Here is a 22,598-nt window from a genome sequence, read left to right as displayed (position 1 = left end):
ACTCTCTTACCTATCTGTATGTTCCATCTTTGCTTATACCCTACACTGTCAATTAAAATGTTGTATTACGTATTGTGTTGACATTGTAAGTACTATCCAACAATTCCACCAGCTTAAATGATATATAACTCAACTACAATACTTTTTTTATTTTTAATTTGCAGTGCTCAGTATTGCTGTAGTGTTCTTTAAACCAACTGTCTCTGGTTCAGAACTGCAGCCGTCTCACATCATGTGAGACGGCTGCAGTTCTGAACCAGGTATAAGCAAAGATGGAGCCTCTGTGGTTCTGTTCCATTAACAAGTTAAATGATTACCTGGCTATCTTAAGGATCTTAAAAGGATTATATAACCTTTGGATGCATGACAAACATACACTTATTTATTCAATATCACAATTCCTCATGTACAGCCAGAAAACAACCATTTAGGGAAGATAATAAAAGGAGCTCACTGTAAACACTATCAACCAGATAGAAGAGATAAGTTTTCAGTTTTGGCATAGTATAAGTCATCACAAGACGAAAATATAAGAAAACCAATGGGCTGCATTAGGGGGCTTCTAGCCCATTTAGTTATGTTTAAACAAGAGATCTGCACGAAACAAAACATTTATTTTGACTTATAAAAAACCACTTGTCCTTGAAACATGCCTAAAAAGAGAATAATCCATTTGCGTATCTTAAAATGTAAACGTCTACAAAACAGATTCAGATATGGTTCCATGTGCCCCAATAAAAGGAGAGTTTAATTTTACATCCATTTAATTTCAGTACATTCCATCCAAGCAACAGATTGCAACAACAGTTAAGATGCACCCATTAGGAAACAGGATATCCTTGAAATCTCGCCATTGTATAGAAGTGTGGGATAATGAGAAGAAAATACATAAGTTATAACTGCTTTTTCTACCAGCTATAATAATTTTTAAGCTGTTTTAGTGATATTCAATTTTTATTCCATGATATTTATATCTAGATGTGGGAAGCTTTCAAATAAATTAAAAGGCTGTCAAGTAACTAAAAAAAATATTTTGTCTTCCACCTCCAACTGGAACAGGTTTAGACTTTTTACAGATGGACCACGCATTTTTATTTGTAATAATCTTTTGCTATTATTTTGGGTGAACTAAAGCTCCGCCTACTGGCTTCAGGCCTTATAATAGATAGGAACTCCCCCGTCCGTCTCCTGTTTTCTTCAGCCTCATAGTTGGTACGGACGCCGATCCCCTCCTTGAGTCCTTGCCCCTCCCAGCCAGCCAACCACATTTGTCGCGATATCTGCTTAGCTAATCAGAAACCGCGTTCCTATTCCCATGCGCTGTGTTGTGAAGGATCCATTTGTTTGATTGGCTGCTGTACTCTAGGCGCTAGCCAATCGGATTGTTCTTTGTTTTGAACTGTTTGGTGTCATGGCGGCTTCGAGCGGGCTGTTCTCAGATTTGCAAGATATAAAGAAGCAGCTGCTGAACGTGGTGACTTTGTGTCGGGAGCGAGGGCTACTGCAGAGCTTCAAGTGGTGAGCGTGGCGTCCCTTTTTTAGTGGTTTAAATTTCTTTATTGATTTTATACAAAAAGTACAGAATATGCATAAAAAGGGGCGTCCCTTATTTGTAATTTCTGTGATTTGCAGATATAGTGATGTATTATAAAGAAAGACGTCACGGCTGTGTATTCTCAATAAGTTCTTGCTTTGAAAACGAGATGACGGATATCTAGCATTAATGATGATATCAAACAAATGGTTTAACTGTGGCGGGAAATCACTCTACCAACACACCAAAAAAAAAGTGGAGAAAAAAGATCTTGGTGATACCACTCAAGGTTTAAGGTGTTGAAAACAATACACCATCACAGATCAGAAAAAAAATTCCACTCTCCATAGTGGCCATCAGTTTATTTTATTCCCAAAACAGAGTAAAAAAGCCACTTGTATATGCAGAGGTATAGAAAAAAAAATCACAGTCACTGTAATTCCAAACAGGTGAATATTTCAATCAACTTATCTCACGTCTTCTTCAAACTGCATATCTTCATATCAGCTGCCAGTGAGTCCCCAATACCCGACAGAGAATCCCCATTTCTCTAGAGCTGCATCTGGGGTAATTATGCACTGTACTACAGTAAGATGCAGCAAACTCCAAAGACCCCAGCAGCCAGCTTCTTGACCCCAAACAGCCAATCCACTTGCAAATCCATTTAACAAAACACAGAGCATTCAACTCTGACAGACAGTCCATGAGGCTCAATATAGAGTTAAAAAAAAAAAAATCTAGTGTTGCTCAGACTGATGTAACAGACGCCCAAAATCTTTTTTTACTTGTTTTGGACTGCTTTGGTGTACATCTGCTGTCTGGAATTTTGGAAGATGGATATGAGAAAATAAAAATTAAATTTTGGATGTACTCTGTAGAAGTTGTTTACTTTTGCAATGTGATGGATGCTTGTTCTGGTGTGTACATGTGATAATAGACACTCAGTTCTACATCTGCACAGATGATGTGCAGCTACTCTTACCCATTGAACCTGACTTACTTATAGCTCTGAATAAACTGATTACCTAACATCAATTCAAGAATGGGCTAAATACAACAAACGTTTCCTGAACCCAAGTTCTCTACTAAAGTAACCCCCCTTTTTGGGGCTCTCCTGCATCTAACTTCAAGAGAGTGCACGCATTTGGGTCCCCTTCATTCTCTTCAAACTTTCTGCAGAAACGTGACAGCTGCTGCCTAGACCTTCAGAGGTTTGAGGACCGATCTCTGCTCCAGACCACATTGCAAAAAGTTCGGAATCTATGGCATATGAACATGCTATGCTGACATCTGCACCAGCTTTCAAAGATTCATCAGACTCTAATGTATGCCAATGAGGTGGACTGCCTGAGAGCTTTGAGTAAGGTAGAAATTGCTGGAATCAAATAATCCTTACTCCTTAGGAGCTGCCTCTCAAGGGCCATGCCATAAGCGAAAAGGGATTTGGGTCTTACATGTCTACTGGGCCCTGTAGTAGAAATCTCCGGCCCCATAGTAGCAGAAGAGAGTCCCTCCTCTTGCAGCTGTTAGAGGTCTGTCCACCATGGATGACAGGTCCACTGACTTGCCATAAAGCAGTTCTTGAAAAGACTAAGGCTGCAGCACTGCCTCCTGCGGTTGAAGAAACAGGGCACTTGACATTCTGGCAAGTCACCATCAGGTCGAAACAAGGAGGTCCCCAACACACCACTAACAACTGGAAAGCGGAAGGAATCAGCTCCCACTCCTCGGGATAAAAAGCATAGTGGCTGAGAATGGCTGCCTGTATGCTCTCCACTTCCACTATGTGAACCACTAAGATTGCCAGAAAGTAGGACTTAGCTCAGCTGGAGATCAGCTGCACTGTGGATGCCCTTCCCACCTCCCCCCTTTGAACTAAGCCAGAGCCGTGGCATCATATAACATCAATGTAGGTAATCTAATTCTAATTTATTGGAAATTCCACTTTTAAAATGATCAGACTTGAATATAGATCCTCAGTGTTCAAAGTTATGGGTCCAAAACTATTGAATAAATTACCACTGGGCACTAGGCTAGGTTCAGTGGTTTCCACAATCCTCTCAAGGTGGAGGGGGGAATCAGGCCAAGGGTATGTTGCAAAGGGAGTTCTAGATTGGATTCAGTAAATGGTGCCCAAATTTGGGCACTGGAAACTATCGGCACAGAGCACTGTTCTATAACAGGTGCTCTGACTTGAGTGTTCTTTATAGAATAGCGCTTAGAGCCCATTCCTGTGCCCAAATTTGGGTACTGGTATTTATGCCAGTTGTTTACATTTGGGCACAGGAATGGTGCTATTCTACAACTCCATGTGCAATTTTTTGGAATGCCTCGCCACGTCCTCCGAGTTACGTAGGATTTTTGTTTTAGTCTAGTTTCAAATTATGATATCCACCTTTCAATCCATTTTTAGGGGTAAAGCAAAGCAGTTTACACATTAATTCTTGGAGGTGTGTAGAGGGTGATCCTGTTCAAGTACTCGGGGCCTTTAAGATTAGACATAGTTTTAAATTTAGCCCTGTATTGTACTGGTAGCCAATGAATGTGGTCATGTCACTTGCAACCTTCTATTAGTCTTGCTGCAGCATTCTGAATCAATTGGAAAGTGGAAAGGTAAAAAGGGACTGTTTTTAATTTAGACCAGAAGTAAAATTTTGTATTAAATGCAAGAAGTTATGGGAAGCCAGTGGTGTTTCTGAAGTGAAGGATAATGTGATGGTATCTCTTAGTTCCTCTGTTTTGAACGAGTAGCTATCCATAAACAGATTGTAGTGTTAGAACAGACATTTGATGCCAGTAAGAATATGGGCCTGCAGGAGCCACAAGGCACCCAGGTTTTCTAATATTATTTTTCCTGATTGTTTCTTTTTGATACCACTGCTGACTACGCTATTTTCATTGGAACTTTAGAAATACATTTTGGTAACTACACAGTACTGCACAGAATTTTTTTAAACAGACTATTTGCGTGTACAACATACCTTGTACTACAGAGATGTCTTGTAAAAGCCATTTAAGCAGTGGTTCTCAACCAGTGTGGACACACAGGTATGTCCTTGATAAAGGTAGGAGGTGTTACAATAAATTTGGTATAGACAGCAAGACTATGTGTTCCTTAATAATTAACTGTGTCAGGAAGCTGGGGAGAGCAGAAATCCTGAGAATTCCCCATAAATGGTCCTTTTATTTCTTCTTCCTGGCTATCCTTAATAATAACTGGTGCCACCAGCCCCGACTGGAATGTTGCGGGTCTGCTGTCCATAGGTTTTGTTTGCTACATAGTTTCTGAGGTGCATATTTGCAGGGTTTTGTGTTGCTTCATAGTAACTAGCACTGGATGAATTTTGTGTTGCTATTACTGAGGTGACAGCAGAATTTGACTATATATGTTTTGTATGACAAATGAGAGGGATTATGAATGGAAATCTGCTGCTGTATGATAAATCTCTGGAAATAGGGTGTGTGATATTTGGTGCATTTATTACACCTGATGGCCTATTCTGTGTTTCTAGGACATCTGAGCTATCTTTTGCACTGGATCCTCTTCCTAGAAATGAGCTGCCTCCTTCCCCAGCGTTCACAGAGGTATGGTATCCAAGGATGCAGATACCTTCTTTTCAAGGTGCTGCAATACAGGGATGCATTATATATGGGTTTGCTTATTACTGATATTAGGGTTTACAGTTTAATTATAAAAGCAGTTAGAGCACATCTATTAATGACCTGGAAACAGGAATAAGTGAGGTGATCAGATTTGCTGGTGATGGTTATTCAAAGTTGTTAAATCACAAGAGGATTGTGAGAAATCGCAAGAGGGCAATTTGAGATAGGGAGATTGCGCATCCAAATGGTAGATTACGTGGTATTTGTGTACCACTAATACCATAAAGTTCAATGTGGTTTATAGCGTACAACTCAACAGCTGCCAAGACCACCACTTGCTAACCAACCAGCCTACAACTCTACCCCAACCAACAGCACAACGCCCTTGTTAACAGAACCTTTCTGCCTCCAACCACTGAACAGCACCCGGAGCAACAGAGCTCTGCGCCCAGGACATCACCCCCAAGCATCTAACTGTGAGTAACCTACCATCCCAAACGGACACCAAAATGAATACAACCAAAATACTAACAATCTACTCCCTCTCACTGATCCACCTAACACTATCCATCCCACTTAAGTACATAAGTACATAAGTAGTGCCATACTGGGAAAGACCAAAGGTCCATCTAGCCCAGCATCCTGTCACCGACAGTGGCCAATCCAGGTCAAGGGCACCTGGCACGCTCCCCAAACGTAAAAACATTCCAGACAAGTTATACCTAAAAATGCGGAATTTTTCCATTTAATAGCGGTCTATGGACTTGTCCTTTAGGAATCTATCTAACCCCTTTTTAAACTCCGTCAAGCTAACCGCCCGTACCACGTTCTCCGGCAACGAATTCCAGAGTCTAATTACACGTTGGGTGAAGAAAAATTTTCTCCGATTCGTTTTAAATTTACCACACTGTAGCTTCAACTCATGCCCTCTAGTCCTAGTATTTTTGGATAGCGTGAACAGTCGCTTCACATCCACCCGATCCATTCCACTCATTATTTTATACACTTCTATCATATCTCCCCTCAGCCGTCTCTTCTCCAAGCTGAAAAGCCCTAGCCTTCTCAGCCTCTCTTCATAGGAAAGTCGTCCCATCCCCACTATCATTTTCGTCGCCCTTCGCTGTACCTTTTCCAATTCTACTATATCTTTTTTGAGATACGGAGACCAGTACTGAACACAATACTCCAGGTGCGGTCGCACCATGGAGCGATACAACGGCATTATAACATCCGCACACCTGGACTCCATACCCTTCCTAATAACACCCAACATTCTATTCGCTTTCCTAGCCGCAGCAGCACACTGAGCAGAAGGTTTCAGTGTATCATCGACGACAACACCCAGATCCCTTTCTTGATCCGTAACTCCTAACGCGGAACCTTGCAAGACGTAGCTATAATTCGGGTTCCTCTTACCCACATGCATCACTTTGCACTTGTCAACATTGAACTTCATCTGCCACTTGCACGCCCATTCTCCCAGTCTCGCAAGGTCCTCCTGTAATCGTTCACATTCCTCCTGCGACTTGACGACCCTGAATAATTTTGTGTCATCGGCGAATTTAATTACCTCACTAGTTATTCCCATCTCTAGGTCATTTATAAATACATTAAAAAGCAACGGACCCAGCACAGACCCCTGCGGGACCCCACTAACTACCCTCCTCCACTGAGAATACTGGCCACGCAATCCTACTCTCTGCTTCCTATCTTTCAACCAGTTCTTAATCCATAATAATACCCTACCTCCGATTCCATGACTCTGCAATTTCTTCAGGAGTCTTTCGTGCGGCACTTTGTCAAACGCCTTCTGAAAATCCAGATATACAATATCAACCGGCTCCCCATTGTCCACATGTTTGCTTACCCCCTCAAAAAAATGCATTAGATTGGTGAGGCAAGACTTCCCTTCACTAAATCCGTGCTGACTTTGTCTCATCAGTCCATGTTTTTGTATATGCTCTGCAATTTTATTCTTAATAATAGCCTCCACCATCTTGCCCGGCACCGACGTCAGACTCACCGGTCTATAATTTCCCGGATCTCCTCTGGAACCCTTCTTAAAAATCGGAGTAACATTGGCTACCCTCCAGTCTTCCGGTACTACACTCGATTTTAGGGACAGATTGCATATTTCTAACAGTAGCTCCGCAAGTTCATTTTTTAGTTCTATTAATACTCTGGGATGAATACCATCAGGTCCCGGTGATTTACTACTCTTCAGCTTGCTGAACTGACCCATTACATCCTCCAAGGTTACAGAGAATATATCATAATATCATACCCATCCTACAAAATCACCAAAGGCTGATCAAACACTCCACACTTCACCAAACTGACACCCATCAAATTAAAGGAAGACTATCTAAATACGGACAGTACCAACAGGAAGGAAAGATCACAACAAACACACACCACCCAATGAACGACAACTAATAAAAATCCACACATCAAACCTAGCAGCCCCATACCAAAATATCCAAGTGGGCTACATTAATGCTAGGTCCGTAGTTAACAAAACAACAACAATATCAGATTGGATCAGCTCAGATAACCTCAATCTTATCTTCATCAACGAAACATGGATCCACGATCAAAAGGACCCCATAATCCTTGAACTATGCCCTCCAGGTTACAAAATAAGTCACTGGACCAGAACGGAAAAGAGAGGAGGAGGCATAACAATAATCTACCGAACCCAATTCACCACTGAAACCATTGTCAAATCCATAACACCTCAACTAGAAATTGCATCATTCAGAATCCATAACAAATCCTTGATCGATCATCTGAACTGCGTCCTGTTTTACAGACCGCCCGGTAACTGGAACGAAAGCCAGCCTACTTTCACGGACTTCATCTCAAACACTTGTGTAAACAGCTCCAATACATTGATACTAGGCGACATAAACCTCACCTAGAAGACCCCAACTCCACCAATGCACGTGAATGCAAAGACTTCCTCAAATGGCCTCACATGCAAGCTACCCACATCAAGGGACACACACTAGACCTCCTATCACACAAACTGTCCACAGATCATAACCTATTAATAACAGACATCAAATGCACAGAAACACCTTGGACCGACCACTACAAACTGAACCTATCCCTAGACTGGCGAAAGAAGGGATTAAACCATACACCAGCACACACAACCTACACCACGAGAGGGCAAATAGATTCACAAGTATTCTGGCAACTGATATATGACAACGAATGGAAAACACGTATGGACTCCATACACTACCTCAGCCATTGGGAGGACAGATGCAGAAGCGTACTAAACGAAATAGCGCCCTTAAAGACAAGAATATCAAGAAGACAAAACTCGATACCATGGTTCAATGACAAATTTAAAAAACTCAAAACACAATCCAGGAAAATTGAACGAGCATGGAAAAAAACAAAAGATGAACATACACTCAATGCATGGAAACAAATACACAGAAAATACAAGTATGCAATAAGACAAACCAAAAGGTCCTATTACAAAACTAAAACTTGATTCATAGGATTATTTATGGAGAAGTTCCTGGATACATGCTAAATCTAATTGATCTACCACCCAGAAACAGCTCCAGTTTCTCTTGATCCTACTTAAATTTACATTATCCAGTTTGCAATGGCCATAAATACAAATCTACCAATGCATCCAGCTTCTCCTTCATAGGCACACGGCTATGGAATGCATTACCCAAAATCTTAAAATTAACTCAGAACCATCTAAATTTCAGAAAACTACTGAAGACCTCCCTGTTCAAGAAGTCTTACCCTCCAGACCCAACCTAACTTCTTCTTTGTTATTGCAAAATTCATGGACCTTAGTATCTTTTTTTCTCTTATTATCTTTGTTGGTTTTACGATACCTATACGATTAGTGTCCTCCATTACAGTGTCTAATTGTATTTTCTGAATTGTAACCTGCCGTATGGTAAGCCACATTGAGCCTACAACTAGTGGGAAAATGTGAGGTATAAATGTGTTAAATAAAAATAAAATAGGACCGGATTACAAAGATATGAAGAAAATATTTCAACTAGTGAATAAGTTATTAGACGCCACCCCTATCACCACAACCAACACAGACATCCCACCTGCAGGCAAACTTGCTAACTACTTTAATGAAAAAATAATAAAATTATGCAGCACACTTCCTCAGCACAACACTGACATCGAAAACTTCTTCAACGACCTGGACCTAATCCCTGGTGGATGCCCAGCTGACCGTATCTGGTCAACATTTACTCTCCTCACCACTGAGTCAGTTACAAAAACGACTCATAGGTTTGCCAACACCCACTGCAAACTGGACATATGTCCCAGTCATCTACTCAAATCCGCCCCTGACCGCTTCATAACAGACCTCACATCCCACCTAAACTTCATGCTACAACAAGGTCTCTTCCCCAAGGAATATGGCAACATCCTACTCACCCCAATACCAAAAGACGCCAAGAAAAACACAAATGATCTAACCAATTACCGCCCAGTTGCGTCTATCCCACTAGTAGTCAAACTGATGGAGAGCTTGGTGACCAAACAGCTTACGGAATACATGGACAAGTTCTCAATACCACACAACTCATAGTCAGGATTCCGCCCCCAGCACAGTACTGAAACCGTCCTATTTACTGTCCTGGCCAAATTCAAGCAAGAAATAACCACAGGTAAAAGTATACTTCTCCTCCAATTCGACAGATCAAGTGCATTCGACATGGTAAAACACAATATACTACTAAGACTCCTTGGCCACTTCAGGATTGATGGAAATGTATTTACTACTACTACTATTTAACATTTCTAGAGCGCTACAAAGTGTACGCAGCGCTGTACAAACACAGAAGAAAGACAGTCCCTGCTCAAAGAGCTTACAATCTAATAGACAAAAAGTAAAGCATTTAAATTTAAAATATTTAAGCAGTCAAGCACAAGAGAACAGTCACAGAAGGACAGAAGATGTTGAAGGGTGGTCAGTGTGATTAGGTGTAACTCTGGTTGGAGTAGTGGGAGAAGGTGATAGAAGAATAGAAATGGGTGAGGTAAAGTAATGAGTGGGTTGATAGGGAGGTTATATAAGACATGTCACTCTAGGGGTGGGTGGGATTAAGTCTAAAGCAGGAGAAGGTATTCTCTGCAGCCTATCTGTGAGATGGAAAATGCTCTCTGAAGCTGCTGCTATAAGTTGTTAGTTTTCTCTCCCTGAAAGAGATCCAAGCCACACCCACGAAGTTCAAAGGGGAGGAAATGGCAGTGCTTGATGAAAAAGAGAGCTCAGTTTGATAGGAGATATACTATAGGATGTCATTCTGAGGCCAGGCTAAGTCTAAAGCAGGAGAAGGTATTCTCTGCAGCCTATCTGTGAGATGGAAAATGCTCTCTGAAGCTGCTGCTATAAGTTGTTAGTTTTCTCTCCCTGAAAGAGATCCAAGCCACACCCACGAAGTTCAAACTGTCAGTGGGGAGGGTGAGGGGAGGAAATGGCAGTGCTTGATGAAAAAGAGAGCTCAGTTTGATAGGAGATATACTATAGGATGTCATTCTGAGGCCAGGCTAAGTCTAAAGCAGGAGAAGGTATTCTCTGCAGCCTATCTGTGAGATGGAAAATCTCTGGATAAAGGGTTTTCTAACCACCAGAACTTACCGAGTAAAATCAAACTCAAACATATCACCACTGTGGAAAGCTACCTGTGGAGTACCTCAAGGATCACCATTATCACCAATACTCTTCAACATGATGATGATCCCACTGGCAAAGTCCCTATCCAACCGAGATCTCAACCCGTTCATCTGTGCAGATGACATCACAATCTACTTACCCTTCAGTCATGACTTGACAGATATAACCAATGAAATCAATGACGACCTGAACATCATGAACTCCTGGGCAAATTCATTCCAACTGAAACTGAAAAAACACACTGCCTCATCCTCTCATCTCGCAAAAAAACATTGATACAATCACTGTAGTTCTATTCAGTATAGTATCAGAGGACTGCTCCAAAATTTGAGAAATATTCTGTAAATGCAGTGAATCTTTTTCCGGGCCTTGCGCTCCAGTTCTAAGAGGAATATGATAAATCTTATTTAGCGGGGGAACTGCCTCTGCAGGAATCTTCAATACTTCAATCATATATTTGCGGAAAGTTTCTATCAGAGTCTCCCCCGCTATTATAGGAAATTTAAAAAATGGAGGTTTAGGTGCCGGTTATAATTCTCAATTTGTTCTAATTTCCGTCTGATATCAGGCCTCTCATCTCAACATAACAAGTACAAACCCACAACCATAAACACCCTAGAACACACCCTCCCTACCTCAGACAGCCTAAAAATACTCGGCGTCACAATTGACTGCAACCTTACCCTTGAGAGCCAAGTAAACTCCATAATAAAGAAAATGTTCTATTCAGTGTGGAAACTTAAACAAATAAAACCTTTCTTCCCGAGGGAAATCTTTCAAAACCTAATAGAATCAATGTTCTTAAGCCATGCAGATTATTGCAACGCAATCTATGCAGGATGTAAAGAACAACTCGCAAAAAAAACTCCAGACCGCCCAAAACACAGCTGCCAGGCTGATATTTGGTAAATCACGCTTCGAAAGTGCTAAACCCCTCCGAGAAAAGCTGCACTGGCTCCCAATCAAAGAACGGATCATCTTCAAAAATCTTCACCTTTGTCCACAAAATTATCTACGGCGTAGTCCCAGGATACAAGACAGACCTCATGGATTAACCAACCAGAAACAGAATCGGATCATCATGATCATACCTAAACTTACATTACATTACTTAAATGCAAAACAACTTACACATCCAGCTTCTACGTAAGTGCACAACTATGGAATGGACTCCCAAAAGCTGTAAAAATAATCCATGACCATCTAAACTTCAGAAAATCACTAAAAAACAACCTGTTCAAAAAGGCTTATCCCACCTATCCAACGTAAATCCCCACACCCAGCAACACAGCACAACCAATGATCGTACTGGACAATATACAATCTTCATTCCCTTCGACCTTCATGGTGCCTGACACACACCTACCTCATTCGACCACAATACAACTTTGTATTTGTTACCAACCTACTGGCGAAAATCTTTACGGTATTATGTAAGCCACATTGAGCCTGCAAATAGGTGGGAAAATGTGGGGTACAAATGTAACAAATAAATAGTTAAAAGAAACAGACATTCACTTTGGAGCTATTTACCAGATGATTTTAAGAAAATTATATCTAAGTAAAATAGATCAAACATACAAATAAAAATACATAAGGGGTAGCAAACTTTCAAAATATCCCCAAAAGAGCATGAAACGTGCAATTTGCTAACAGGATAGCTAACCCTGACTGGGGAGCTATGAAAAATCTTGCAATTTAAACAAGGCCTTAAAACTCAAAGAGCAATACGTTTCAGTCTATCCCCAAAGGGGTTCCCAGATATCATTGACCCCACTAAATTATCTATTTCCAGAAAAAAGAGCAACAAAAACTCCAGAAATGGAGAAAAAAGTTGCTAACTAAAAAAAAAAATGAAGAAAAATAGCCAAAACCCACACAGTCTGTTTTAGTCATCAAAAACCAAAAATATCCACATCAAATCCACAAAGTTCCAACAGACACCACTGGTAGTGTATGGCTTATATCAGAAACGATGATGTCCTTGGGATGGAAAAGACAACTTTGATTTCTATCTTGTGTTTTTCAGGATGAAGTATATGATCTGGATTCCTACACACTTGCAAAGTCCTACTTTGATCTGAAGGAGTATGACAGGGCTGCATACTTCCTGCGGGGCTGCAAGAGCCAGAAGGCTTACTTCCTGTATATGTACTCGAGATACCTGGTAAGAGCATTTAAGCACTTGTTTATGCTTTACTAGCTTGCTGCTGTCTCTGTTTTCTTCCCTTTGTTTGGCACATGCTGTGTGCTGAGCTTTACCTGCTGCTTATCTTTGTGTACTTATTCTCATTTAATCATATCGGAAGAAGGGACCTTTTGTGCGCTGTAAAGCTAGTCGATTGTCCTCTTTTAGGCTAGTGAAGAGAACTACAGCTGAAGAAAGCATCCAATTGCCAATAACATGATCTGTTTCTTTTCTCGGTTCCTGTTAATTACTGTGCCATTTCTGAACATTCTACTTGCCTTTCTTGTCTGTTTGTGTGAGCTCCTTTCTCTCCAAAGTAGCAAGCTCTGCTGTGTGTTGTCATCTGCAGTGATGGCACCAGTTCCACTTCTGTCCTTTTAGTTTCCCAGTCCTCCAGGCACAGCTAAATAGGTTTTTATTCTGCCCACAACTGGTATGCTCAAGATACATTTGCGTGCATTGAATCTCTAAAGTATGCAGATCTCCAGCGGGAATATGCATAAGATCCTGAAAACTAGATCTGTTAAGTTTGCCTCAATACCTGAGCTGGGAAACTGCTTTCCCCTCAATGAAAATATTCCAAGGAGATTCCAGCTCACAAGCCTTTGGGGAAACTAACTCGCTTTATTCACGTTACAATATATTAATTAGTGCCCAATACTTAAAATTTTTGGGTGGATATCTCTAAGCACCATTTGTTTCCTTTCATGGAATATCTTATCATATGATTTTTTTTTTTAAACAAAAGTCCAGTTTCTCAGTTTTGTTCAGAGGTTTGAATGCATAACTTTTAATCCTGGTGACTTCATTTTTGTTTGCTTTTTAAAATTGTATAGATGTCTTTTACATCGGGCAGTAGCATCTGTTGCTGCTCTATCTGTAAGCATGTTAGTGTTTCCAGTCAACATGTGTGGTTAAGCAGGAGGGCAGGAGCCAGATGCCACAAGAAGGAAAATTAGTGGTGTCCACCCACATCAACTTCCCATAGACTGACTTATTAGTCAGGGCCAGTGCAAGGCCCAATGGCAGTGGTAATGGCAACAGCAAGCTGTCAGCACAGGTTCATGTTTAATTTATTTGATAACCACCCTATAAACATGCCATCGTATGATTTACAGTACAGCTGAGTAATCAGAGTTGTGTAGAAGAAACGAGGAATGGAGAACTACAGTTCATATAGAAAGGCTTGCCTTCACTCGAATGCTGTAGTGATCCTTTTGAAAGAACATCATTGTCCTCTTTTCCAGATGTAGCTTACTTCCTGAGGGGAGTAACTTATCTTAGACCCCCCAGTGCATCCACATTTTCCTGAATGGAATCTGAATTTAGTGCTGGAGTCTTGAGTGTGCCTCATTTTGAACCATTGAAAAAGGTAATGCTTAAGGACCTACCCTAAAAGTGTGTTTAGCCATTTGTTCAGCTGAAAGAATTTCAGAGCTGTAGGTCTTACTTGTAGAGAGCCTTTTTATTTTAACATTTCACTGAAGTTGGCTGTCAGTCTCTCATTAGGATGTGGATGTGGCCCTTGAAGGAGTTCTTTCCCTGCTTCGGGGAAAGGCAGTCCAGGTGGTGACAGACAGTTCCACAGTGGTGGCTTGCATAAGTAAGGCGGTGTCCAGAGCCAGGCATTGGCACTGAAAGTTGTGAGCCTCTGCCATTATCAGCAGTACACATAGCGGGCAAAAACAACGTCCAGGTGGACTTCCTCAGCCGTTCCCATTTGGATCCAGGGGAGTGAGAGCTGGGACCAGAGGCCTGCTGGGTCATTCAGGACTGCCAGTGTTTGACTTGATGGTCGTGAGCTCCAATGCTGAGATAAAATGATTCCTCAGCCACTGGAGGGAGGTGGCCTTGCAGGGGATTGATGCCTTGGTTCAACAGTAGCCGGCACAGGAATGTCTTCCCTTTGATAGGCCAACTGTTGTTGTACGGAATTGTGTGCCCTCCTTTTGGCTCCGGATTGGTGCTGGTATCTGAGGTATGTAGACATAGATCGCCTGCTGTTAGCAGAACCACTGCCTAGGGGCCACGGGCTCTTGCAGCAGGGACCAGTGGAAATGGAAGATCTGGATCCCTTCTGTCTTACCGTTTAGCTGTTGAAAGGCAGCGGTTGGTGAGGTGCAGCTTCTCATCTGCGGTGACTGGCTTACACCGTTCTTGAGTCCCGGAAGTCTTCCACATCCTTGGCTTATGTGCGGGTCTTGGGGGGGGGGGGGGGGGTTGGTGTTCTGAGTGGGTTCTGCTCTTATGGAAGGCACAGATTCCCAAAGTCTTAGCATTTTTGTAACAAGGTTGAGGTTGGGGCCTGGCCCTGAATTCCATCAAGGTCCAGGTGGCTTCCCTTTCCGGTTCTTGAGACAAAGTGCAGGGCCTCTCCCTGGCAGAGCATGTGGAGGTTGCTCATTTGTGTACCCTGTTCAGCTTTGCTTTCCCTCCTGGGACCTGAACTTGGTTTTTAAGGTGCTCTCCAGGGAACCCGTTTGAGCCTTTTCAGCAGGCCTCCATTAAGGACCTCGCTCTCAAGGCAGTTTTCCTTGTGGTCATCACTTCTTATGTGAGCAACGTCTTGCATTCTCCTCCCAAAGGCTGTCGGTTAGAGCTTAGCCCCAGGGTGAAATGGAGAAATAAGGCTTTCAGGCTCCGTATTTTAGGTAAAAAAAAAAAAAAGCCTTTTCTCCCAAGTGCTGTAGCAGTGGGTCACCTTGACTGGAATAGTAGGGATGAAAATTTGTCCTTCCAAGAAGCATGATAAATTGCTCTGAGGTTTCAGGATTCCTTCTCTGTGCTGGATTTCTGCTGATGGAGCTGTACCGAATATTCTTTTTTTTTTTTTCACTTTAAAATGTTTTTTTATTTCTCATAACTCCATAACAAGAGCACATCTTGCTCACATTTGCCCACGCAGGGGCTCATAAGTACTCAACTACTATGTACCCACTACAACAAATAACAAGTTCATCCCCAAAAACACAACAACTACTGTCTAACTAGACCTTGTACTCCTATAATACAACATCCCTCTCCCCTACCCTCTAACCATCTCCAACCCCCACTCAACTTGAGAGCACCCCATGGTTCTTTGGGGCACTCACTCTCCCCCAACCCTTCCCCCTCTAATAGAATTCCATTAACCTAAATACGTGCCAATCTCTGTTGTAATCGAGCCCATCTTCGCTTATGCCCCCATGTCCCATCCCTGCGGTGAGCAGTTAATTGTTCCATTTGCACCAACTGACCTAATTTGCACTTCCAATCACTCAATGTCGGGGAATCCACCCTCTTCCAATACTGTGCTATAAGGCACTTAGCTGCTGCAAGCCCCCAGCGCATCCATTTCCGCTCCTCCCAAGATTCCCTCACATTCTATAATCCCAATAGACACACCGTAGGGCTACATACCAAAGATGATCCAATTAACTTCACTAATCTCTATATATAAAAGGCAACACCAACGTTCTGAAGCCTCCAGCCGGAAGTGTGAAGCGCCAGAGATATCCGGTTTCCCCATGAGTGAAGGAAAACAGCACAGCACGAAATCTCTCTCTGTAACAGTGAAGGACTCAGAGGGGGGAGGGGACAGAGACGCCCTCACTCTCTCTGTAACACAGTACAGCAGGAAACTTAACACTGAAGGACTGGACTCGGAGGGGGAGGGAGAGAGAGAGAGAGGGCAGAGGGCAGGGACACACACACTCCCACATGCACACTCTGAAGAAAACCTTGCTAGCCCCTGTTTCATTTGCATCAGAAACGGGGCTTTTTTTACTAGTGCTTTCATAACTTCTTGCCAAAAAGGTACCACCCCAGGACATATCCACCATATATGCATAAAAGACCCCTGTTGTAAACCACACCTCCAACATCCTTTAGATTGTAAGCTCTTCTGAGCAGGGACCGTCCTTATTCGTTAATTTGTACAGCGCTCCGTAACCCTAGTAGCGCTCTAGAAATGTTAAGTAGTAGTAGTACCGGGGTACATCTTCTTCAATCTCTCTGGCGTGTAATACCATCTGGATAGAACTTTATATGCAGTTTCCTGCACCAAGACACATACCGAGGCCTTACTCACTTCACTACATATGATTTCCCACTCCTGATCAGAAAAGCGATAGTTTAAATCCTCCTCCCAAGCCCCCTGAAAACCAAATGGCCTAGAATCATGTCCCCTCAAGAATTTATATATCACTGATAATGGCCTGGGAACATCTTCAACAAAAGCCATAAATTTTCCAAACTCTGCCTCTCCTGTGGATTTCCTCCCTTCTAAACCAATTTCCCCACAAAGTTTTGGATCTGTATATATGGAAATTTATCTTTCCCTGATAAATTATACATGGAACACATAATTTCAAAACTCTTCAACCTCTTCCCTTGTAGCACCACCCGAAAATTCACAATCCCCGCCTGCTCCCACCTCACAAAACTAACATTTCCTCTGCCTGCCCCAAATCTCGGCTCCCATCTTAAGGGCGCCATTGTCGATGCCCCATCTGACTGCCCCCATTTCCTCCTCACACCTGCCCACATCTCCATCAAGTGTCTCACATATGGGTTCTGAATCCCTTCCATTACCAGTCCCATTCCTTCCGTAGTCCATAAGTAAGAGCTCAACGGCCTACGCGGACTATATGATTGCTCTAGCTGACTAGCAGGCTTAGTTATCCCCCTCTCCAAGTCCGTAATCATCCTCAGTTGGGCAGCAACATAATACTATTCAATATTAGGCACTGTTCTACCCCCCCTCTCTGGAGCCCCCCCACAGCACCTGTCTGGCCAACCGAGGATCTCTACCTCCCCATATAAACTGGCCCACCAACCCCTGCAAATGCTTAAAAACCCGTTTCGGAACCGCAACTGGAAACGCCTGAAACAAAAATAATAATCTAGGCAGCACATTCATTTTCACCACTGCCATACGCCCCCACCACGACAACTACAATCCCTTCCAATGGGACAACTCCCCCCAAATTTGATCTATTATCTTCCCGTAATTATGACTATACACCCTACTGAAGTCCCTAGGAATCTGAATCCCTAGATACCTAAAATGATGCTTAGCCCACTTAACGCAAACAGTGTTCTCAATCTACTTTTTTCCCCCCTGTTGCAATGAAATCCCCAATAATTCACTCATCCATATTGACTTTTAGGCCAGCATATCGTTCATATTCCTCCAAAATCCCCAAACCACAGGTAGCGTCCTCTCAGGATCCACCACATAAAGTAACACATCGTCCGCAAATAACACAATTCGATGTTCTATCCCCCCAACCTCAATCCCCTGAAAGTCTGGATGCTGCCGTATCAACACCGCCAATGGCTCCATGTACAGGGCATAGAGGAGTGGTGACAAGGGGCATCCCTGCCTGGTCCCTCTACTTATTGGGAAGAAAGGAGTATATCCCCCATTGATGTTAATACATGCCTTTGGTACTGCATATAAAGCTGCCAACCACCTCCCAAAATTATCTCCCAAACCCATACGACTCATCACTGTGCGTAAAAACCACCAGCTCACCCGGTCAAAAGCCTTCTCCGAATCTATAGCCAATAGAGCTGTGGTAGCCCGGGATCTTTGTGCCTCCCATATCAAATGAAGTGTACTCCTAATGTTATCCCCTACCTGTCTTCTCGGAATAAATCCCGATTGGTCAATATGTACCAACTTCGGTAACACCCTAGCCAGCCTATTAGCCAAGAGCTTAGCCACTATCTTTGCATCCACATTCAAAAGTGAAATAGGCCGCACAAACCACCGGATCTTTTCCAGGTTTATGCAAAACCGTTATCCCAGCCTCAAACATAGATACTGGCAGCCCATTACCCTCCAAAACACCATTACTCACTCTCACCAAGAGGTCACCCACCTACCCCACAAAGCATTTATAAAACTTCACCGAGTATCCATCTAGACCAGGCGCTTTACCATTAGGGAGTCATTTTATCACCCCTTGAACTTCCCCTAGCCTAATGGGTTCCCTAAGCTGAACTCTTTCAGATTCATCCAAACGTGGCAACAGGATCTGATCCAAAAACCGAGCCATATCCACTCCCTGTGGCTCTCCAGACGCATTATAAAGTTTTTGATAATATGCCATGAAACAATTTCCCATATCTAAGTCAGTATACTGCCATCTACCACTCTCATCCCTCACCTGCTGAATATGGGAACGACCTCTTCGCGCCCGCAGATAACGGGCCAACATTGCACTGGATTTATTAGCAAATTCAAAATACTGTTGCTTAAGCTTAGTTCTCATAAAATCCACCTCTGCTATATGTAATTGTGCCAATTCCCTTCTTACTTGTTTTACATCTGCCCATACCTGCGATGAAGGGTTCCTTTTGTGCCTCTGTTCTAAGTGCAATGGCCTTTTTCCCTTTTCCTACGAGCCCCCCACTTAATCAGAACACCCCTCACCACTGCTTTCAACGCATCCCATAGCACCCCATCCTTTACTTCCCCATTATCATTAAAACATTGGAATTCCTGAATTGTGTGCTGTATGTCTTCCCGCACTTTCTCATTCCCAAGCAAAGATTCATTGAGTCTCCAGACTCCTTTTCTCCTGCAGTGACCCACTCCATGTAATTTAATCCACATTGGAGCATGATCAGAAATGCAAATAGTCTCTACCTCAGCAGCCCCCACCATATGCCACCCATTATGATAAACCCAAAGCCCATCTATCTGAGAGTACGTCTGAGCAGCATGTGCGTAAAAGGTGTAATCCCGCTGTACCCCATGCATTAACCTCCAACAGTCCACCACCTCCAACCCCTTCAAAAATTGTAGCCATGCTTTTCTCCCAGGGCCACTCTGCTGCCCTCCTCCTGTCGAATGATCTAACCTTGCATCAGGGGCAATATTAAAATCCCTCCCTACCACAACTTGCCCTCTCACAAAACCCAAGATTTCATCTTTTAGCGTTTGAAAAAAATCCCCTCTAACCTACATTTGGAGCATAAATATTAATCAATGTCAACTCCTTCCCTGCAGCCACCCTCTAAGACCCACACATCGTCCACTAGTGTCCCGAAACACATCTTTAGTCACAAATCCACAATTTTGCCTGATCAAAATAGCCCCCCCCCCCCCCCCCCCAACATTTTTGGTCCTGATCCCTAATGAACCACCACTTCCCGAAAAGGCTTACGACTGAGCAAATAAACGTTCCTTGGCCTTAAATGTGTTTCTTGCAAAAACGTTACATCCCATTTCAGCCTACCCAACTCCTTAAATACTCTACTACGTTTCCCCTGGTTGTTTAACCCATTCACATTCCATGTGCCCACCAACAATGTATCACCCCCTCCCCAATCCCCTTGTCCCTCCACCTTCCCCTCAAGCATTCTCTGCCCTCCCCCCTGTCCCTTTCTCTTCCCCTTCTGCTCCCTTTCCTCCCCACCCAACCCCTCCCCTATAACTGATCTTCCTGCCAGAAAATCAGCCATCTCCCTAGGAATCCACACACTCTTCCGGACCTTTACCCTTTCCAACATTAATCCCTGTCCCTCCCATCACCCTGCTTATATCCACAAAACTTACATTTAAACCTCCCACATTCCCCCCCACCCAGCTCCCCCACTGATTCAAGCAGTTCACTACTAGTCAAACAACTCAGTCTTCCTTCAAGAAGCTTGCTTGTCAGAAGAAGTCTTCCCTCGATTCACCACTTTCTGCCATGCTGAATCTGTTCTGGGCTGTCCAGCAGGCTCCTGTGTCTCCTTCTGAGCTGGTACATCTCTGGACCCCAGGGACCGCAGTGCTGACTATGCCTCCTCTGGAGTCTTGACCTTACGCGATTTACCATCCACTGTTAGCCAAATCCCAAACGGGAAGAGCCACTTATACTTTATCCCTTTTGGATCTCATAAATTTTGTAATTTCCCGGAAGGACAAACACTTCTGCAGTGTAGACCAAGCCAAGTCCTGAAATACTTCAATTTTACAATTTTTCAAAGGATCTCTTTCTGCTGCCGGGCTTTAGCCAAAATTTGCTTCTTCAAGGGTTATCAATAGAAATCAAACAAAATAAAACATGGAAAAGAAAATAAGATGATACCTTTTTTATTGGACATAACTTAATACATTTCTTGATTAGCTTTCGAAGGTTGCCCTTCTTCCTCAGATCGGAAATAAGCAAATGTGCTAGCTGACAGTGTATATAAGTGAAAACATTCAAGCATTACTATGACAGTCTGACAGGGTGGGAGGAGGGGGGTGGGGTAGGAAGTATGCATGGGGACATCAAAGCATATCATTGATATTCTAACAGGGTGGGTGTGGATAGGTGAGGGGAGGGTGATCAACAGAGACATACAGCTTTATGGTTTATAATGGGCTAGGAACCCCAGATCCTTGTTAAGTCCTTTCTGTTGGGTGTTAAAATATTCAATCATTCTGACTTCAAAGCCAAGGGAAGAAGTGTAGATGGAGAACAGGAGAGGACCGAGAACAGAACCATGAGGTACACCGATTGGTAGTGGGAAAGAAGTGGAAGAGGATCCACTAGAGTGTACACTAAAGGTGCAAAGCGAGAGGTAGGAGGAGAACCAGGAAAGAACAGCCCTGGAATCCAAGTGAAGACAGCGTATCAAGGAGTAGGCTGTGATCAACAGTGTCAAAAGCAGCGGATAGATCAAGAAAGATGAGGATAGAATAGAGACCTTTTGTATTTGGCCAGTAACAGGTCGTTGGAAACTTTTGTAAGTGCAGTTTCAGTTGAATGAAGAGGGTGAAAGCCAGATTGGAGTGGGTCAAGAATAGCTTGAGATGAAAGAAAGTCAAGACAGCGGTGGTGAACGGCGCGTTCAAGTATCTTAGAGAGGAAGGGGAGGAGGGAGATGGGTCGGTAGTTGGAAAGACAGGTAGGGTCAAGTGAAGGCTTCTTCAGGAGTGGTGTGACCACAGCATGTTTGAAGGCATCAGGAACGGTCGCAGTGGAAAGTGAAAGATTGAGGATATGACAGATAAAAGGGGTGAGAGTAGGAGAGATGGTGTTAAGAAGGTGGGTAAGAATGGGATCAGAGGAACAGATAGTTCGTTTTGAGAAGGAGAGAAGATGTGTTTCTTCATCAGTGACTTCGGGAAAAGAGGAAAAGGTCGGAGGGGTTGGAGAGATAGGGGAACGGACAAGGGGAGAGAGAGGTGGGGGTGGCTTGGTAGAGAATTCGAGGTTTATCTTCTGAACCTTGTCATGGAAGAACTCAGCTAGGGTCTGGGTAGATAGTGAGGGGGAAGTTGGAGAAGGAGGCACCTTGAGGAGAGATTTCAGTGTGGCGAAGCGAAGTTGAGGGTTAGAGCCGAGAGAATTAGCTGGATGTAGTAGTCCTGTTTGGCAAGCAAGAGAGCAGATTGGAAGGAGGTCAACATGAACTTGAAGTGTGTGAAGTCAGCAAGGGCACGAGATTTCAGCCAGAGGCGTTCGGCGGAGTGGGTACAGGAACGTAGGTAGCGGATTTTAGAGGTCAGCCAGGGCTGAGGTTTGGTACGTCTTATAGGACGGGGCATGAGAGATGCAAGATTGTCTAAGGCAGAGGATAGAATAGTATTGTAGGAAGAGACGGCTTTGTTGACAGATTTGGATGGT

The 22,598-nt window shown here is 43.1% G+C and overlaps 1 protein-coding gene across 2 annotated transcripts in view; it reads left to right on the top strand.

The window, feature by feature from the left end:
- The first annotated feature begins 1,330 nt into the window (after positions 1-1,330).
- The window catches only part of CDC23 (cell division cycle 23), a 106,862-nt gene continuing 85,594 nt past the window's right edge, over positions 1,331-22,598 (top strand). The window contains exons 1-3 of one of the 2 annotated variants that reach the window (XM_030212853.1): positions 1,331-1,518; positions 5,047-5,119; positions 12,847-12,984. In XM_030212853.1, coding sequence (XP_030068713.1) covers positions 1,412-1,518; positions 5,047-5,119; positions 12,847-12,984 — 318 coding nt within the window. In that variant the 5' untranslated portion in view covers positions 1,331-1,411. The remainder of the gene's footprint in view (positions 1,519-5,046; positions 5,120-12,846; positions 12,985-22,598) is intronic. The other variant, XM_030212852.1, reaches the window with a different exon arrangement.

The sequence above is a fragment of the Microcaecilia unicolor genome, chromosome 8 (genome assembly GCF_901765095.1).
Source record: "Microcaecilia unicolor chromosome 8, aMicUni1.1, whole genome shotgun sequence".
Taxonomy (NCBI): Eukaryota; Metazoa; Chordata; class Amphibia; order Gymnophiona; family Siphonopidae; genus Microcaecilia; species Microcaecilia unicolor.
This window is presented reverse-complemented; position numbering and strand designations above follow the sequence as displayed.